This window comes from Symsagittifera roscoffensis, chromosome 5 (genome assembly GCF_963678635.1).
Source record: "Symsagittifera roscoffensis chromosome 5, txSymRosc1.1, whole genome shotgun sequence".
Classification (NCBI taxonomy): Eukaryota; Metazoa; Xenacoelomorpha; order Acoela; family Convolutidae; genus Symsagittifera; species Symsagittifera roscoffensis.
In genome coordinates, this window is record NC_087066.1 from 16810758 (window position 1) to 16827387 (window position 16630).

General features: G+C 34.1%; 1 protein-coding gene across 1 annotated transcript in view; it reads left to right on the top strand.

Annotated features, from left to right (window-relative positions):
• Positions 1–905: 905 nt before the first annotated feature.
• Positions 906–16630, top strand: part of LOC134845828 (glycine receptor subunit alpha-2-like) — a gene marked incomplete in the record, with an annotated part of 45160 nt that continues 29435 nt past the window's right edge. Inside the window, 3 exon segments of the mRNA XM_063862915.1 lie at positions 906–1007; positions 2008–2538; positions 9684–9923. Coding sequence (XP_063718985.1) covers positions 9696–9923 — 228 coding nt within the window.

The following is a 16630-nucleotide window of genomic DNA, read 5'->3' on the forward strand; positions in this document are numbered from 1 at the left end:
AACCCCCCCCCCCCCCGATCCTAACGCACTATATGCATACTACTCATATACAAAACAGTCGCACACAAAACATTCCAATACAAAATAGTCCAAAACCTGATGTAATAAAGGGGAAAAAAACAGTCCGGTTTGAGGTCGCCGGTGGGCGCGCTGCGCGCTCGTCGCCGTTTAGCGGCGAAAACCGGCCATAAATTTTGTATTAAGCCCCACCCTCTGTTGGCAAACTCGCAAGACATTGACGCGGCTGCGGTGGTCACTTTTTTGTTGTTGATCCTAACGAAAGTAACGGAATATTTGTGCTCGGGTGGGTTTTTTCTTTAGACAAATTTGGACTTTTAGCTAGCCATTTTTGACAGAATTTTTTAAAAATCATTCAAAGGGATTGTTTTCTTGAGCTTAAATTCGGAAAGATATTTCCTCTGTGATTATTTTTTGTAAAGTTATGGGTGTTTAAAGATTGCCATTTTGGCCAGTTTGGATAAATTAAAAACGCGCGATATCTTTCGCTCTATTAACGCATGAGCGGAAATTTAATCCGTCTTAGAAATCGTTCCAAATTGGTAGAAGGAAGCTTTTTTGCCATAAATTTTTGCCTAAATGGGAAATTATGACGTAATTAAATCGAGCCTAAAATTACTTTTAGCGGTCTTTCTCCGCTACGCTATGAGGGCAGGCCAATTGAAAGTGATGAGACTTCATTATTAAGTTAAATTGCGAATTTGGCCATTTTGGGATAAATATCACATACTGTTTGCCAGTTTAATATTAAAGCGTAGCATTGCTGACAAACTGATCCGGCTCAGAAATATTTCAGCAGACTTCTTTTTAACTGAACAATATGTCTGTTCAAATCATTCCTTTTAAAAAAATAAAAACATCATTTGTTTATTCCAGTCAAACATAGATAGCTTGCTCAAATTGTTTTATCTGCAAACACTTATGGGAACAAACAATTGAAAAACAATTCAACTACGATCGTTGAAAAATATTCCTTCTATAGCAAAACTGTGAGCTTTTAGTTATTAAACATAACTTTTTTTACTCTCAATTAACTTTTTCAATTATTTTCAATTTTCAGCTGTCGCGGGCGCCAAAAGATTTCAAAAGATTGGAAATTTATTTTTTTTCTGGCCGAAAGATAATTCAGATTTTCTTACAAACAGATGAAACGTCAAAAAATCCGCACTGACACGACTAGTCTTGTTGAACTTATGTATGCAGATCACCCAAAAATATACCCCCTCATCCTATGCAAAATACAATAGAGGAAGATTTTTTCTTTTTGAGTCAAAACTCTGAACGGAAGTTTGCGGTTTAGTTACTTTTAAGCTGATGAGTTGATTTTTCTGTTGGAAACAATAGTTTTTATACTATAGGTGGCGTCACCGCAACCGGAAGCAACATATTATCTGTCACATCAAGCGACAAAAACAGTAAAAATGACTTCGTTGAACTTAAAACCGTTATCAAATACAATTTCCGAAAATCCAAAGGCTAATAAATAATTTTTACAATCGCAATGCGGTAAATTTCCGTTCCAAGGATGCAAAATGGTCTATGAATATTCCAATTTGGGCAGCGTGAAATATTTGCAGCTGCAAACTTGAAAAAAAGCGGAGACGACTAAGTGATAAGCTAGGTGATAACAATAATTATTGGCGTTAATGCCTCAATTTTGTCCTAACTGCGCCATTTTGTCCTGAATTGTTTATTTTCTGTATATAACCGGCAAACCGGGTAAACAATCAAATGTCCTAAACCCGTTTTGAGGTAGTCGAATTATGTATATAGACCCCATAGTTCGGCCGGTGTCTGCTTTCGACTTTGCGGGTTGAAAGTTGTCCCCTGCCGACACTGACCGACTTTGGTTATGACTTTTGGTCGACTTTGTTCGACATTGCTAGACCATGCTCAAATTTTGTCGACAGTTGTCACCCTGTTTAATTTATGAATCAAAAATTTCTTTCCTTACCAGCATAAGATATTTTATCTTCTGTTATTTCACAGCTTTTGAATTATTTAATCGTATCATTTGATACTGCAAGTTATTTCAAGAAAAAATTTCCCATTTTTATCGTTTTCCGAAGTGCTTCAATTGAGAGCAGAAAAATACTTCAATTGCGCTTGAAGGAGTATTATCACATGAGCGCATTCTCAATTGCGATTTTGTCCCAAACTTAGGCAGTTGAGACTTTTATTAAACGAAATTGGAGCGTCTTAAAAATAACAAAAACGTTTCCTTCGAGCCCTTCAGCTATTTTTAATTATAATGTAAACAATTTCAGGAGTTCCCATAAACATATTACGGTGAATTAAATTTTCGAGTGCTCTTTTCTGTTGTATGGCCCAAATTTACCAAAAATTGTTTATTGATTGTCTGTGATTGATGAAAACCCGCATTTTTTTCATGAAATTAATTTCAGCCGTTCAGGTTTGCGCATTATGTTCCAGTTTTCAAAATAACAAAAAAAAACATTTTAATTTGGATCAGAAGTTACTACATAAAAAGCTATAACAGAAACCAGCTGACAGTTCAACGTAAGTACTTTTATTTTTGCACACAGCATCAAGGAACATTGGTATCATAAGTGTTATTCCAAATTGGTTCTTTTTTATAGACAAACCACTCTAGTCGAGATCCCTTTCAAAAACCGCTCAAATGTTAGCAAGAAACACTCAAACCGCTGAAACATTGAGCGGCTTTTTTAGATTTTATCCCAAAAATTTATCTTGGTTTTTTTGTTGGTGGATCAACCAGCCCTAGCCCTAGTCCTGTAAAAGTTCGAACTTCTAACCTACCACATAACGGAAATATAGGACAAAAAATGATCTAAAATGTTCTAGGGTCCAAAAAACAGTTTTCAATGTTATTTTTGTCTCCGAAAAAAATAAAAGCCCCTCAAATTTTTTTAAAAAGCTCAAAAACGGCTGAAACTTTGAGTAATCGCATGAAAAACTGCGCAAACCGCTCAAATCTTGCTTGAATTTGGGCTGAAAACCTCGACTCGGGCAGGATCTTTTTGCGTATTGTAAAAGTTTTTTTGACAGAACGTGTATTTTATGAAAAGATTTGTTCATTTTTTTTTAGAAAAAATTAATAAGTAAACAAATTTGATTTGTGGACGCAATTAGATTTGTACTCAATGTAAGGCCCTTTTTCTCAACACCATAGTTTTCTGCTCTCAGTCGAAAGAATACGACAAGGAATGAAAATAAATAAGACTGTTCCTTTTGCTTCTGTTGCTGCGTCGAGTGTGCGCGAGATTAAACAATAAACTTTAGAATCAACAACTAAAATAAACATGAATATCATTTAATTTTAGATAAATAGCTTTTTGTAGAGCTTTTAAGATACATGATTGCTATTTGGCCTAGGAAATTAGACGAAAAGAAATTAAACGACCGTAAAAAACGGGATTTACGAACAACCAGTATTTACTCAGCCAGCACTTAATTTAAGTCTGTAAACAAATTTCACGCAAGTCTAAATTCCATTATTTTCTGATCGTCTAATTTCCTAAACCCCGATTGCTATAGCAATATTTTTCCAAAAGTGGATCATTGGCCTGGGTATTGATGGTCGACCACATCGACTAAATCAGTCGGCTGAATATCCGTCCATGGCCCAAGTTATAAATATCGATCAAGCAGCAAAACCAAAATATAAAGCCGAAACACGAAATCGAGATGTTCGAAACATGAAATGGAATTCGTTTTAAGGGTCTTATGCAATAAATGGCCTAAAATTGGTATTTCTACATAGAACTAAAATTTTATGTGGTTGATTTTGATTGGCTAATTCAACAAAGCGTATATGGTACTTCAATTGAAACTTCAAGTAGATAAAATTGCTAGCCAAAATTACCAAAACCTGAGAACCTGTTCTTTTGAAACCATTTCACAAAATTTTTCTTGTCTGGGCAAAGTTTTATAATTGACGTGAAATTAATTTTATTATCCCGCATTGGAATTCCATGAATGAAAATCGATTATAATTGTGTTTCCTTGTCAGTGTCCACAAAAGTGAAAACAAATCGATTATAATCAATTAAAAATGGATTATCACATTACTATTTTTCGAGGCAATAAAATCCTTCTTTCATCCATTATAATCAATTTTTTCACTTTACTGAGATAACGAATTTCAACGCACATAAAGTTTTTTCTACGTATTAAACTAAAGTCGGTTAAGTTGGTTACTTGTTGCTCAATTTAATTTTTTTCTGCCCAACTTTGATATTTTTGTTACTTTTTATGTTAATCCAAAACTGAATTTTGTTCCTTTCAACAAATTTGTTAAATTATTAGAAATATTGGGGGGGGGGGTAAAGTTGGAGGTAGAATAATCCGCCTTCCACTCTTTTCCGCATAACTCCAAAGTTTCCGCATAACTCACTTGATAAATGCAGAAATTCTTGCAAAATTTTGCACGACGTGCGAAACAAAAATAAAGTGGAAAAAAAACATTTTAATGTGGTTTCCTACTTATAATAAACTCCATTATAATGGATTCCAAATGTATTATAATGCTTTTTGTTTTGACGAAAAAAAATGGATTTAAATCCATTTTAGTCCAATTTTGTTTTCTGAACGTAACATGGGAATCGATTATTTTTACAACTGTATAGACCACGAAAATCCATTATAATCGATTTGTTTTTACTTTTCTTAAATGCGAGATATGACTAAGTTTTACATTTTTTTTAATTTCGATTAATTTTTTTTCTGCTGGAAACGTTGGCTGAAACGCCTGAACGTGTTCTTTGAGTTTGATTGGGCCAATCAGATTCGACCGCATAATTTTCAGCTTAAGGTCTAGAAACATTGATTTTGGGCCCTTTAGTTCACAAGGCCCCGATTTAGCAACGCAGTTTAAAACAGGGTCTAACGCTACAGAATACAAAACTGTATTGAAACTTGCAATGAAAATAAAAATTTATGATTTTTGAGAAACTCTAAAAATCCGATGAATTTTTAAAGTTATCAGACCAAATTTATTCATCTCATTCACTAATTCTCATTATTCATCTCATTCATCTCATCATCAAATCATCAAAAAAATGCTCATTTTTTGGAGTTGCATAGATTACAACAACCTCTGAAAAAATATATCAAAATATCAGCATCGCCATTCTGGCCCGAGTCTGTCGAATTGAAGCAGGTTTGTGTCAAGCTCTTTCGAAGAGTGTTTCTGAGATGAAATTAAGTTTTAACATGGTAGCTGCAGCTTAATCTGATGTATTCGAACATTCCATTATCAATATGATAGTCCAAGATCTATAATATTTTTGCACTTTTTAAGAGTATGTAACCAAGAACACCTGAAGCGCACCTCAACCCGTGAATTGATTTGCTAAAAACTGAATTTTTTTGTTGTGAGAAAAATAATCCGACGGCTCTCATCAAGAGTAGTTTCTAATGATTATGCACCGTCTCATTGTCATGCGAGCTATTCTCGATCGGATGAGTTGGTGCAATTCCCCAATCTTATTGCAAGAATCTAAGGCCCAATATGAATTTCCATAGTCTTAATCAGATCTGTGGAAACACTCATAAGAACGAGGCTAGGCATAGACCAACTTTATTTCTATCTGCATGTAAAGCGATTTGAGCAGAGAAACTATGATCACTGTTCAATATTTATTTAAGATTAGGCGATGAATCATGATTAGTTAGTATTAAATATTTCAGAATCTAAAATTCTTTCACGAGTCATATGAAAAGTGTGAAAATAAATCTAATTGAGTTGCGGGGTCGCGACTAGCTTTTCTTAGAATTTGCGGGTTGCTGTTAATTCTTTTTCAGTCGCGCCGGTAGCGGGCAATTTTTTCCTGAATTGTGTCTGTCGCGGACACATGACCTCAGTCAGCAAAGTTTGGAAGTAGCAAATTCGATTGCGGTGGTGTCAGAAACATTACATTTTTGATTGCGACAGCCTAAAAATACAAAAAATGAATCACAATAATCTGATTATAAAAGCACAAACTCGGCCGGGCTAAAAAAATATATTTGAGGAGCAAATCTAGAAATTTTGAATAAACTATTAAAATCAAAATATAGAGAAACTTTACGATGCATTTGAGTTTAAAGAGTTGAACTGGGTGGTTAGTTCCGACAGCATATTGGAAGAAACCACTAGTGATTACAAACTGTTCCTCGGAAAGTTCAAACTTAAACAGCCGACATTGTTCGACCCTACAACTTGCTAGAGATCGACAGTCATAACTGGACCACTTCAATACGGAAATTAGTTCAGCAGTTTTGGTTAAACGACCAGTCTTTAAACCTCCACGATTTTTAAAAAACGGTTTCAAATTACATGTTTTTTTAAACTCGGTTTTAGAATTTCGGACGTAAAAAACTTCAAATTATTAGAAAAAGATTAATTTTTCCAACCTTATTTTCTCTCATTTCGGTCGCTTATTTAAATCATTTTTTTTTAATTTTTATTTTTATGTCTAAATACATTTTAACCTTATTTTTTCAAACTTTTGTTGTTGATTGTCTTTTCATCGCAAGATTGCCATGAGTTCGCCAAAAAATGACAAACATTGGAAACTTTTTTTACACTTTGCGTTTTTCTTAGAACTTTGCAGTGTTACTGGGATGAATACATCACGTTGTGAGAAACTTGCAGAGCAGCCGGCTATATTTGTTTGTTCTTATAAATTGTTCTGGTCATTTTATATGTAATTGAAGCGAATTTTCACAAGGCAAATCTTCTAAGTTTTGTCCCAAGAGAATATTTTTTATATTAGCATTACAAAAGATGTGTGTTTATTTACCATAGCTGTTTCTGGTTTGTTTTTGAAGTTTTAATGCTTTTTCTTATTCCCTCGTCGCAAATTTTACCGCCATCGGTCAACCAAGAGTAATTGCAGATAAGATATCAAAGCTTTGTGAAATGTATTAGTGCTAGGCTTGCTCTTTTTGATCTGACATTTGTATCCGGACAAGTAGCTAGTGTTTTTTACTAGCCTTGAAGATATCTGCTGTTTTTTTTTAATTTTTCAGAAAGTTGTCAAAATTGATAACTTTTAGAATTTTTTTTTCATTTCCGTTGTTAATCCCTCTTCTTGTACGCACAGTTAACTAGAAAAAAGATAAATTTATTTTAAAGTAGCAATTATTTCACAACATTAAGTTGCCTCAGTTCAAACTGGATTAATCTATTTGTCGAGCACGTTACGGATTATCAGAAAACTGGTAAATAGAGCGCCTCAATTAGCTGTTGTTTTCCAGTATATCATCCCTTTGTATAATTACTTCAGAAAAAATTCAGTTTTTGTTCTTATGGTAGTTTGCATGCAAGAACTGTTGAAAAACCTGTTCGCAAGACCACGCTTAGATGTTTTAATCCAGTTTAACAATTAAAAATCATTAAAAATAGATTTTAGTAAAATGAACTTAAGAAAAATCAAAGGGAACAAGAGAAGAGCCAAATTGGCAATTATTAAATGTCATAGCCTCTCGAATTGTCAAACCCATTTTTTTACTTGTTGAGTTAACAAAATCACTATTTCTGTCAAAAACGGTTAAATTAAAAGTCAAAATTTCAGTTGCATGGAGTAAAAACAAGAGTGCTCGTATTATACTAGCAGGATATGATCCTAATACGCGGGACTAGCGCTGCTAGTTAATAAGATGTCCGTTCTACTTTTAAAAAAAGTTTTCATTTATCTAGATTTACTTAACAAACAAAGTATTTAATTTTTTATCAGATATATAGGCCTGAGTAAAGTTAAGTTATTCTTTTAAGATTAGAAAGGATGAACCCGAAACTGTTGTCCGATGGCTATCAAAAGGTTGAGATTTGTTGCTATCTATCTTTGATAAAACAAAGCGGTGATGGGTGGATTGTTCTTGGCAGATTTCAGTTTTGCTTTTATAATCAATTTTTGAGTAGAAGGCATTTTTCTGAAAGCCAATAGCAATCTCTTTTGCTTAGTACTGCGTTTTTTATAAACAGCGTCCAATAAAAGAGAGAATTACTAAGTATTCAATTTTGAGCGTCTATTTCTATTTTCATCTACAATATAAAGTTGTGCAAAAAATGCAAGGCAATTAAAGCAACTAAATAGGAAAGGCAATGGAAGGGATTGAACTGAAGTGCAATTATGCGGTGGCGCATATGCTTGTTGTTCCGACTTTCGATGCGAAAGTAGGGAATATTTGTGCTCGGGTTGGGTTTTTTTTTCTTCAGACAAATTTCGACTTTTTAACTAGCCATTTTTGACGGAAAATTTTTATATCATTTGAAAGCTATTGTTGTCGTGAGCTTAAATTTGAAAAGATATTTCACCTGTGATCATTTTTCATAAAGTTATGAGGGTTTAAAGTTTGCCATTTTGGCCATTTTGACCAATTTGGGACAATTAACGCGCGATATAATTCGCGCTATTAACGCGTAAGCGGAGATTTAATCCGTCTTAGAAATCGTTCCGAATTGGTTGAAAGAAGCTTATTTGCCATAATTGATTTGTTACAATGAGCGAAATCTATTGTTTTGAACTTTATATGGCGTGTGGGGGGATGATTTTCATAAAAAATTTCACATTTTAGAAAAAAAAAAATTTTTCTTGTTGTTTCATTTCCATGAATTTTTTAGGGTTATTTCTGCTCCATAAACCTTAAAAGGCAGTCGGAACATTCAGGGCTTCGCCCTGATACGAGCAGTTTTGTTCAGTTTAGTTCTTGTACTATCAGAGGATTAAAGTGAAAGTAAAGAGGATTATTTCGTTCCTAGTTTATTTCCAAAGTTTCTAGTTTAATTTGAACATAGAACACTCGTATCCGGGCAAAACCATGAAAGTTCCGACTGTCCATAAAAGGGTCTCGATTAATTTTTACTTAATATATGTTGACAAACTATGAATTTTGCGCTGAATATTAAGAATCGTTTCTTGGATTAATTAGACTAATTAGCCTGCCTCAATTGAGTTTGGAGTTTTGTTGTGCGAGATTATTTGCCACGTGTAAAAAATGAGCGTTAAACTTTCAGCAACAAAGTACCACAGGGTTTTCTTTCATATTCACGTTAGTCTATTAGCGAGCGTTTCACTGCATTCTTTAATTGAAAGTTATCTAGTGGTGAGCGCGAAATATCTGGTACCACGATGGTCCATTGATCGGTTCCCTTCTTCTCCATGACATGACATCTATCAGTGACAGCTTCAGTCACTTCTCACAAAATATTTTATGGAGAGATCAAAACCTGGCTCATTGATATGCAAAAAATTAGATTTTTATTTAATTTTTAATTTTTTGAATTAGTATAAAAAATAGAAACAACTCTTTTATGTTGACAACAAAGATTTTATGAGCTCCCCCCCGAGACACAAAGCACATAAAAGCTCCTTTAATCAAATTTTTTTTGTGCCGCATGCAAATAAAATCGATTGTCATCTTAAAATGAATGTGGTAAACGAGTACCAAAAAGGAAATCCGGCCAATGATCATTACAGTATCAGACATCATTAGTAGAGCATTTTGTGTTGAGAAAGACTGATTAGTGAGAAAAGGCATCCCCAAATGCTTTTTCTAGGTGAGAATTAGGGTCTGATTGAACAGTTTTCGAATCAATTTAACTATTGACCTCTCATATTTTTTCTATTCCTTATAACCGCCAAAGATTCAAAACTTTAGCTAACCACAATATTTCATTTATCGTACATTAATTATAGTTGGGTCACCAAATGAGTCACTTTCGCAATCGATTACTCACTTTACTCGTCGTGTGCTGTCGCGTGTCGGATGACCTATCACTCGTGTCCTGTGTGCCCTCTACTGACCCCGACTACGATAAAAGAGTGAGGCCGAACGAGGGAGTGAGTCACGAAAAGGTAGAAATAGGACTCTTCCTCAACTCCATCAGAACTGTGTCGGAGGCAGACATGACAGTTGTCCTCGACTTGTTCGTGCAGGTTTGCAGAAACCAAAATTTTAGCTCACTTACAGCCCCCCCCCCCCCCCACACACACACACACACACACACACACACACACACACTTTTCAAAGTTTCTTCTTCTTATAGTTGCTTTGCGTGTTGTTATGGCTGAACGCATAATAATATGATGTAATCTATAAAAAAGAAAGCGGCTCACAATTTTTAGTTTGATCATACCAGCGAGTTTGATTGCCTGGTAAAAATGTAAAAGTAGTTTTTGAAAAAGAAATTGAAAAGCAGAGGAAATTGAAAGAAAGCCGAATTCTTTAACCTAAACATTTATATTTTCTGACGTATGACTTATCAAGTACCTTTGGACGAACTCTTCATAATTAAGTTCTATGTCTACTCCACCCCACCCACATTTCAAAATATAATTTTTTTCTTTAGATGAACGCGTGAAGTTACGATGAAAAGTAGGGAGACCAAATCTGTTCACAATAATTACATTTTATTGAACTATGAATAAATTATGGAAAGTAGCGAAAAATTTGTGCTCATGGTTTTTTTTTAGTCAGACAAATTTCAACTTTTAACTAGCCATTTTTGACAGAATTTTTAAATATAATTGGAAAGGTATTGTTGTCCTGAGCTTAAATATGAAAAGATATTTTACCTGTGATCCTTTATCGTAAAGTTATTAAGGTTTAAACATTGCCATTTAGGCCAATTAGGGACAATTAACGCGCGATATATTTCGCGCTATTAACGCTTTAGCGGAGATTTAATCCGTCTTAGAAATCGTTTCAAATTGGTTGAAGTGAAGGAAGCTTACTTGCCATAATTGATTTGTTACTAGGAACGTAATTTATCGATTTGACTTTTATATGGCGTGTGGGGAGATGATTTTCAAAAAATCTCAAATTTAAAAAAACAATAGTCATTTAGCTATTACATTCAATCTTTTCATGTTATTAATGCTCCATAGACCTCAAAAGGCAGTCGGAGCATTCAGGGCTTCGCCCTGATACGAGCAGTTTTGTTAACATTAAGATTACACTATATTAGTTGAATGCGTAAGAGGCTCTCTTTTCACCTCCACTTCCGTATTTTTATAAGTAATTTTCTGTTTTTCTTATCAGATTTTTACAAAAATTGGCGAAAATATAAAACAAGGACAAACAGGTAAAACGCTCCAGTTTTTGTGTTCAGATTTTTATGATAGTTCTTAGCTATCAAACACACATGCACCCACACACAACAAGAACAGCAACAACAACAACAACAACAACAACAACAAGAACAACAACACTCAAACAACAACAACACCAACAGCAACAACAGCAACAATAACAACAACAATAACAACAGCAACAACAGCAACAACAACAACAACAACAACAACAACAACAACAACAACAACAACAACAACAACAAAAACAACACTCACGCTTATACACACACCACTCTTAAATTTAGAATGAACTTGCACAAACAAAAACTAGCACTGAAAAAGAGATTAAAATGATTATCAGCCATGGGGATAGGAACTTGACAATGAGTGGAAATTAAAATACAAAAAACTGAGAACTTTTTTAAATTATATACAAAAAAACTGGGACGTAAAAATTGGTTTAGGTGAGAATGAGAGGTGGGAAAAATTGAAAAGGGCAGAGCTCTTAAATCTTTTTCAAAAATGTTTTGACTTAAGATTTATCAAACTTTTTGGAATTCTTAATGTTTAAGTTCTCTGCTTCTACCCCTGCCCCTACCCGCATTTCATGTTTCTATTTTTTCAGATTTTTCTACTTGTTTTTTTGAAGATGAATGCGTGATGTTACAATGAAATGTATGAAGAGCAAATCTGTTCACAATTGGTGTGTTCGCCAGAAATTTTGATTCATGATAAATTATGCTTGAATGACCAAACTATTATTAAACTTAAATAATTGAATGCTTTAGGGCGCTTTTTCTTTGTCCTTTTTCCCTCTTTCCACGAGCTTTTTTTAATGAGTAATTGTTTTTTTTTTCACATTGTCAGATAGTTACAAGAATCTTGGACAATTAACGCGCCATATAGTTTGTGCTAGTAACGCGTAAGCGAAGTTTTAATCTGACTTAGAAAAGTTCCAAACTAACTTGAGGTATGCTAATTAGTCTACTCAACACTTTGCTAGATGTTGGATATCAATTTCACGTTTTATAGCGTGTGGAGAAGGGTTTTTTAATCGAACACTATTCCATAGACCTTAACGGTAGACGAAACCTTCAAAGCGTCACCCTGATACGAGCAGTCTTAATATCTCTGTAGCCTCAGTTTCACATTTTTTTAAAAAATAAATGTAGTCTGAACTTCACACTTATAGTTTAAATGCCATACCGATCAAAGTCTTCATTGCTGGCGATAAATACTTAACTTCTAATTAAGTTTTCTGCTGGACCCAATTTTATTATAAAGTAACGAAATGAAGCATCTTGAAATTCTTTTTTCTTCCAAACTATTTTTGGAGCAGATATTGGCTAAACCTAGACTATTTCTCATCATGTCGTTTACAAGACTCTGATGTCACTTTAGCAGGACAAAATCGTTAACCAGTAGGCCACAAGACCGATGCAAACCACAAAATTGTAGCAACCTCATGTAATAACCAGTGCTAACTTTCTCAAATATTGCTACGACATTGCTTCGAAAATAATTAGTTTCTTTTCAAAACACAAATTACAAAAAAAACTAGGTATATATGCTTCAAAAGTTTTCTATCCAGTTAAGAAGCCATTGTTGGGCAAGGGTTAGACTCGATTTTCAACTGTTTAATTTTTAGACGCAATCATCTATCGGTCTCCTTTATAATCAGTTAAAATTAACAATAATTTTTTTACTGCCCCTGATAGTAGTATAGATATACGACACTGGGATCGGGGGCGGGGGGGGGGGGTGATCCCTACAGGGATCATTGGGTATAGATTATACCTAATGATCCCTATGTAAATATTTATACCTAATGATCCCTATGTAAAATATTTATACCTAATGATCCCTATGTAAAATATTTATACCTAATGATCCCTATGTAAAATATTTATACCTAATGATCCCTATGTAAAATATTTATTCCTAATGATCCCTATGTAAAATATTTATACCTAATGATCCCTATGTAAAGTATTTATACCTAATGATCCCTATGTATAATTTTTATACCTAATGATCCCTATGTATAATTTTTATACTTAATGATCCTTATGTGTAAGTTGTGTTGGTTAAAACAAAATCGTACTGGCGATATATTATTTCTTTCCGCCACCTATAGCTCGGCAAGCTATGTTGTATTCCAATTGAACTAAAACTTTTCATTGTGTTTTGCTGTTGAAGGTCTTTGCGAATTGGTTCTTTCAATGTTTCTACAAACGCTTTGGTCTTGGTGAAAAGAGATATGAACTGAAATGGTTGAATTATACACACAATCTTCTGAAGTAAGTGTCGGTTAAACGCACCAAAAGCAGTTTGGGGTCAATTCCAATATGAAAACTCTCAAAACCACTCCAGATAAAATAGTAACACAAAACCAAAAGTGGATTTAAAGTAGCCCGCCATTACCTAACAGTGAACAAACGTGGAAAGTAAGTATAATACAGTACACTAATTTACAACATTAAATTTTGTATTCAACTTGAATCAAACACACAACATTAGAGTTTTTTGTTTGTTTTACGTCTTTTTGATTGCGGTGCTGAATCTTCAACTGCTTCGCGGTCGAGGTACCATTCATCATCCGACGACGAAGAAGAAGTAACTGCATTTGGATCAACCAAATCATCGCTTTCGATATCACTCTCAACAATTTCTGTGACACGAACTCTACCTGGATCTGGAGCTTCATAGCTGGTGATACTATTCAACAGGTCTCTCAACGAACGGCTCGGTTGAGTATCTAACACAAGAAAGCTATCTTCTGACACATAATTCGTATCCTGCGTAAAGATTTCTTCTTGGTTCGAGCTCTCGTGATCCCAGTCGACTATCTCATCTTCTTCCTCGAAAAATTTCAGCCAATCGTCTAAATCTTGATCTTTGTGGTGACTGGTGCTATTAGTTTCACTCACGTTCCTTTCGCTATCATCATCATCATCATCCTGATTGCTATCGGGAAAGATAGAAGCATTTACTGTTCTATAGTGACCGTATGGCAATGTAGAGATACCATCGCTGAGGATGTATCGCTTATCATCATAGGCTGATAATGCGATTTTGTTTGCTCGAACAGTGTTCAGAATATGCCTCTCGGAGATGATGCGAGTATTTTCGGCTCGTACAAGGTTTCCAGACGCGAGAGTTTTGATGTATTTTTCATGAGTTAGCAACCGTTGAGTCACCTTAGTGATTCCTTTTGCTGAGTGCTTCCGTGTATCTATTAAAAAAATGATGCTCACTAATCATTATATATCTAAATGTTTTGTAAACTAATACTTGAAATTGAAGAAAAAAAAAGTATGAACGCATCCTTTTCAGAAGATCCACACCCCCCCTCTCATTTAAAAAAAGGTGATAACCATTTAACCTATACCTCCCCCCTTACCCCCACCCACAGAAGCACCAAAAAACCTAAGTCATCTCAAAAATTTCACTCAGTAAAAAATTTTTTCACAAAAAATTTTTTTCATAAAATTTTTTTTTCCAAAATTTTTTTTTCCAAAATTTTTTTTTTCAAAAATTTTTTTCAAAAATTTTTTTTCAAAAAAATTTTTTTTCAATTTTTTTTCCAAATTTTTTTTTTGATGACAAAATTTTTTTTTCATTAAATTTTTTTTTTTCCAAATTTTTTTTCAAAAATTTTTTTTTTTCCAAATTTTTTTTTGATGACAAAAAAATTTTTTTACAAAACTTTTTTTATCACATTTTTTTTACCAAATTTTTTTTGACAAAATTTTTTTTTTTATTTTTTTTTCCAACAAAAATTTTTGACATTTTTTTTTTCAAAATTTTTCAAAAAATTTTTTCGAAATTTTTTAATTTTTGAAAATAAAAAGCGCTGTTTGAACAATTTTGAGCCGGTATTATTGAAGGAAATGTACTTACTTTGCGATAGTATTGAATAAAGCTTTGGCTTCAATGCAACGAATTCTGTAATTATATCACCCGGGAATTCGTCTTTAAACTTTAAAACTGTAAGTTTGTTTTCTGCATTGTAGAGGAAGTGGTCCGATGGGTAATTGGAGAAGTCAAAGTTGTCCAAAATTTCACGTTTCTCGTACAGTTTCTCATAAAAATTCGAGTTTTTTTCCGTTTTTATTTCGTACATTAGGCTGTCAGTGTCTGAGTACAAGAGGTGACAGTTGAAGTTGGGCTTCATAACCTCGTAGTGAAATTTGTACATCTCAAACTTTGCTAGCTCTAGTATACACGCTCCTACAATTGTGGGTACATCCCATCTGATTTTCGTTGGTGCTAATGTCAATGCAACCATGTCTTCGCCAAAAATTTTGTAGGTTTCAAATTCAAACTTACTTATATTTCGCATTGTTTCTTCAGCATCTCGTAAAATCTTGATTTTCATTCTTTTTCTTTTTGACTCACACATTTTTCCATAAATTGAATTGATCAATAGTTTGTACAGGGCTTCTTCAAACTTGTTTTTTTGCCGCTTTTCGTTTGTTTGTATTTAGAGTTATGTACGGTTCGAGCCACAATTCTTGTTTGAACTTTACGATGCGATACAGTTTTGTAACGATAAGACCAAGCTTCACGTAGAGTTTCAGGAGTTTATAATGAATTATATATTGAGTTTTATCATGTAAAGTTTGTAGAAGTTTTTTTCACTTTACCTATTGTGGGTCCACAGTTTTCATTGTTTTTCATTTGTTCTGAGATATTTGTTTGGTATCTGCTCAACCAATCTTTTTGAACAACTTCCTTAGTGGGTGCCAGTGGATAGTCACGGTGACTTTCATGCAACATTTGAGGGTATTTTAAATCAATTTCAACAATATAACCGTAGTCTGAATCGTCAGGGGTTGCTAAAATTTCTTCTATTGACATGGAATTCTCATCTTCGTTTTCTTGATTATTTCTTTCATTTCTAACTCCGATTGTCTCGAAATGACGTGCAGGCAGTTTGTGAGTTTGCATTACTCCACCGTATAAGTTGTTGGCATCAACCATGAAGCCATAGGTAGTATCTTCGCTCGATTTAAATGTTTCGTTCATTTGCCGGTTGTTTGCAGTGAACTGTCGTTTTTCAAAGATTGATGCAGTACCACCTCGCATCATTTTTTCAACCATGTCTAAATGATCTCGATCCGTTAGCAATTCAACATCAGCTTTACGTACCCGCTTGAAAGCGTCACCAGCTAAATTGGAAGCGGTGAAATGATGAGCACAATCAAGGCTGTATGTTTCATAGCTGATAGAGCGGAATTCCTCAAAGACACAGGCTAGGAGCAATGTGTCACATGACAAATATAAGTCATGATAGTCGCGCAGGTTCTGACAATTAAATTGATTGAAAACTTCTTTTGCTTCAACCAAGTTATCAGCACTAATAGCAATTTTATCTCCGTCTAAACTATTCACCCACTTTTCGAGAGGCGGTAACTCTTTTTCGTCAAACTTTTTACGGTCGGTCATGTAATTATAAGGATAGAATCCTTTTCTACGTATGAGAGTTCTACAAGTTTGGCTTACGTTTTGAAAGTGGTTTTCCAGAATTGTAAATTTGTTGTCAGGCAAGTTGTCAACTAACTTTT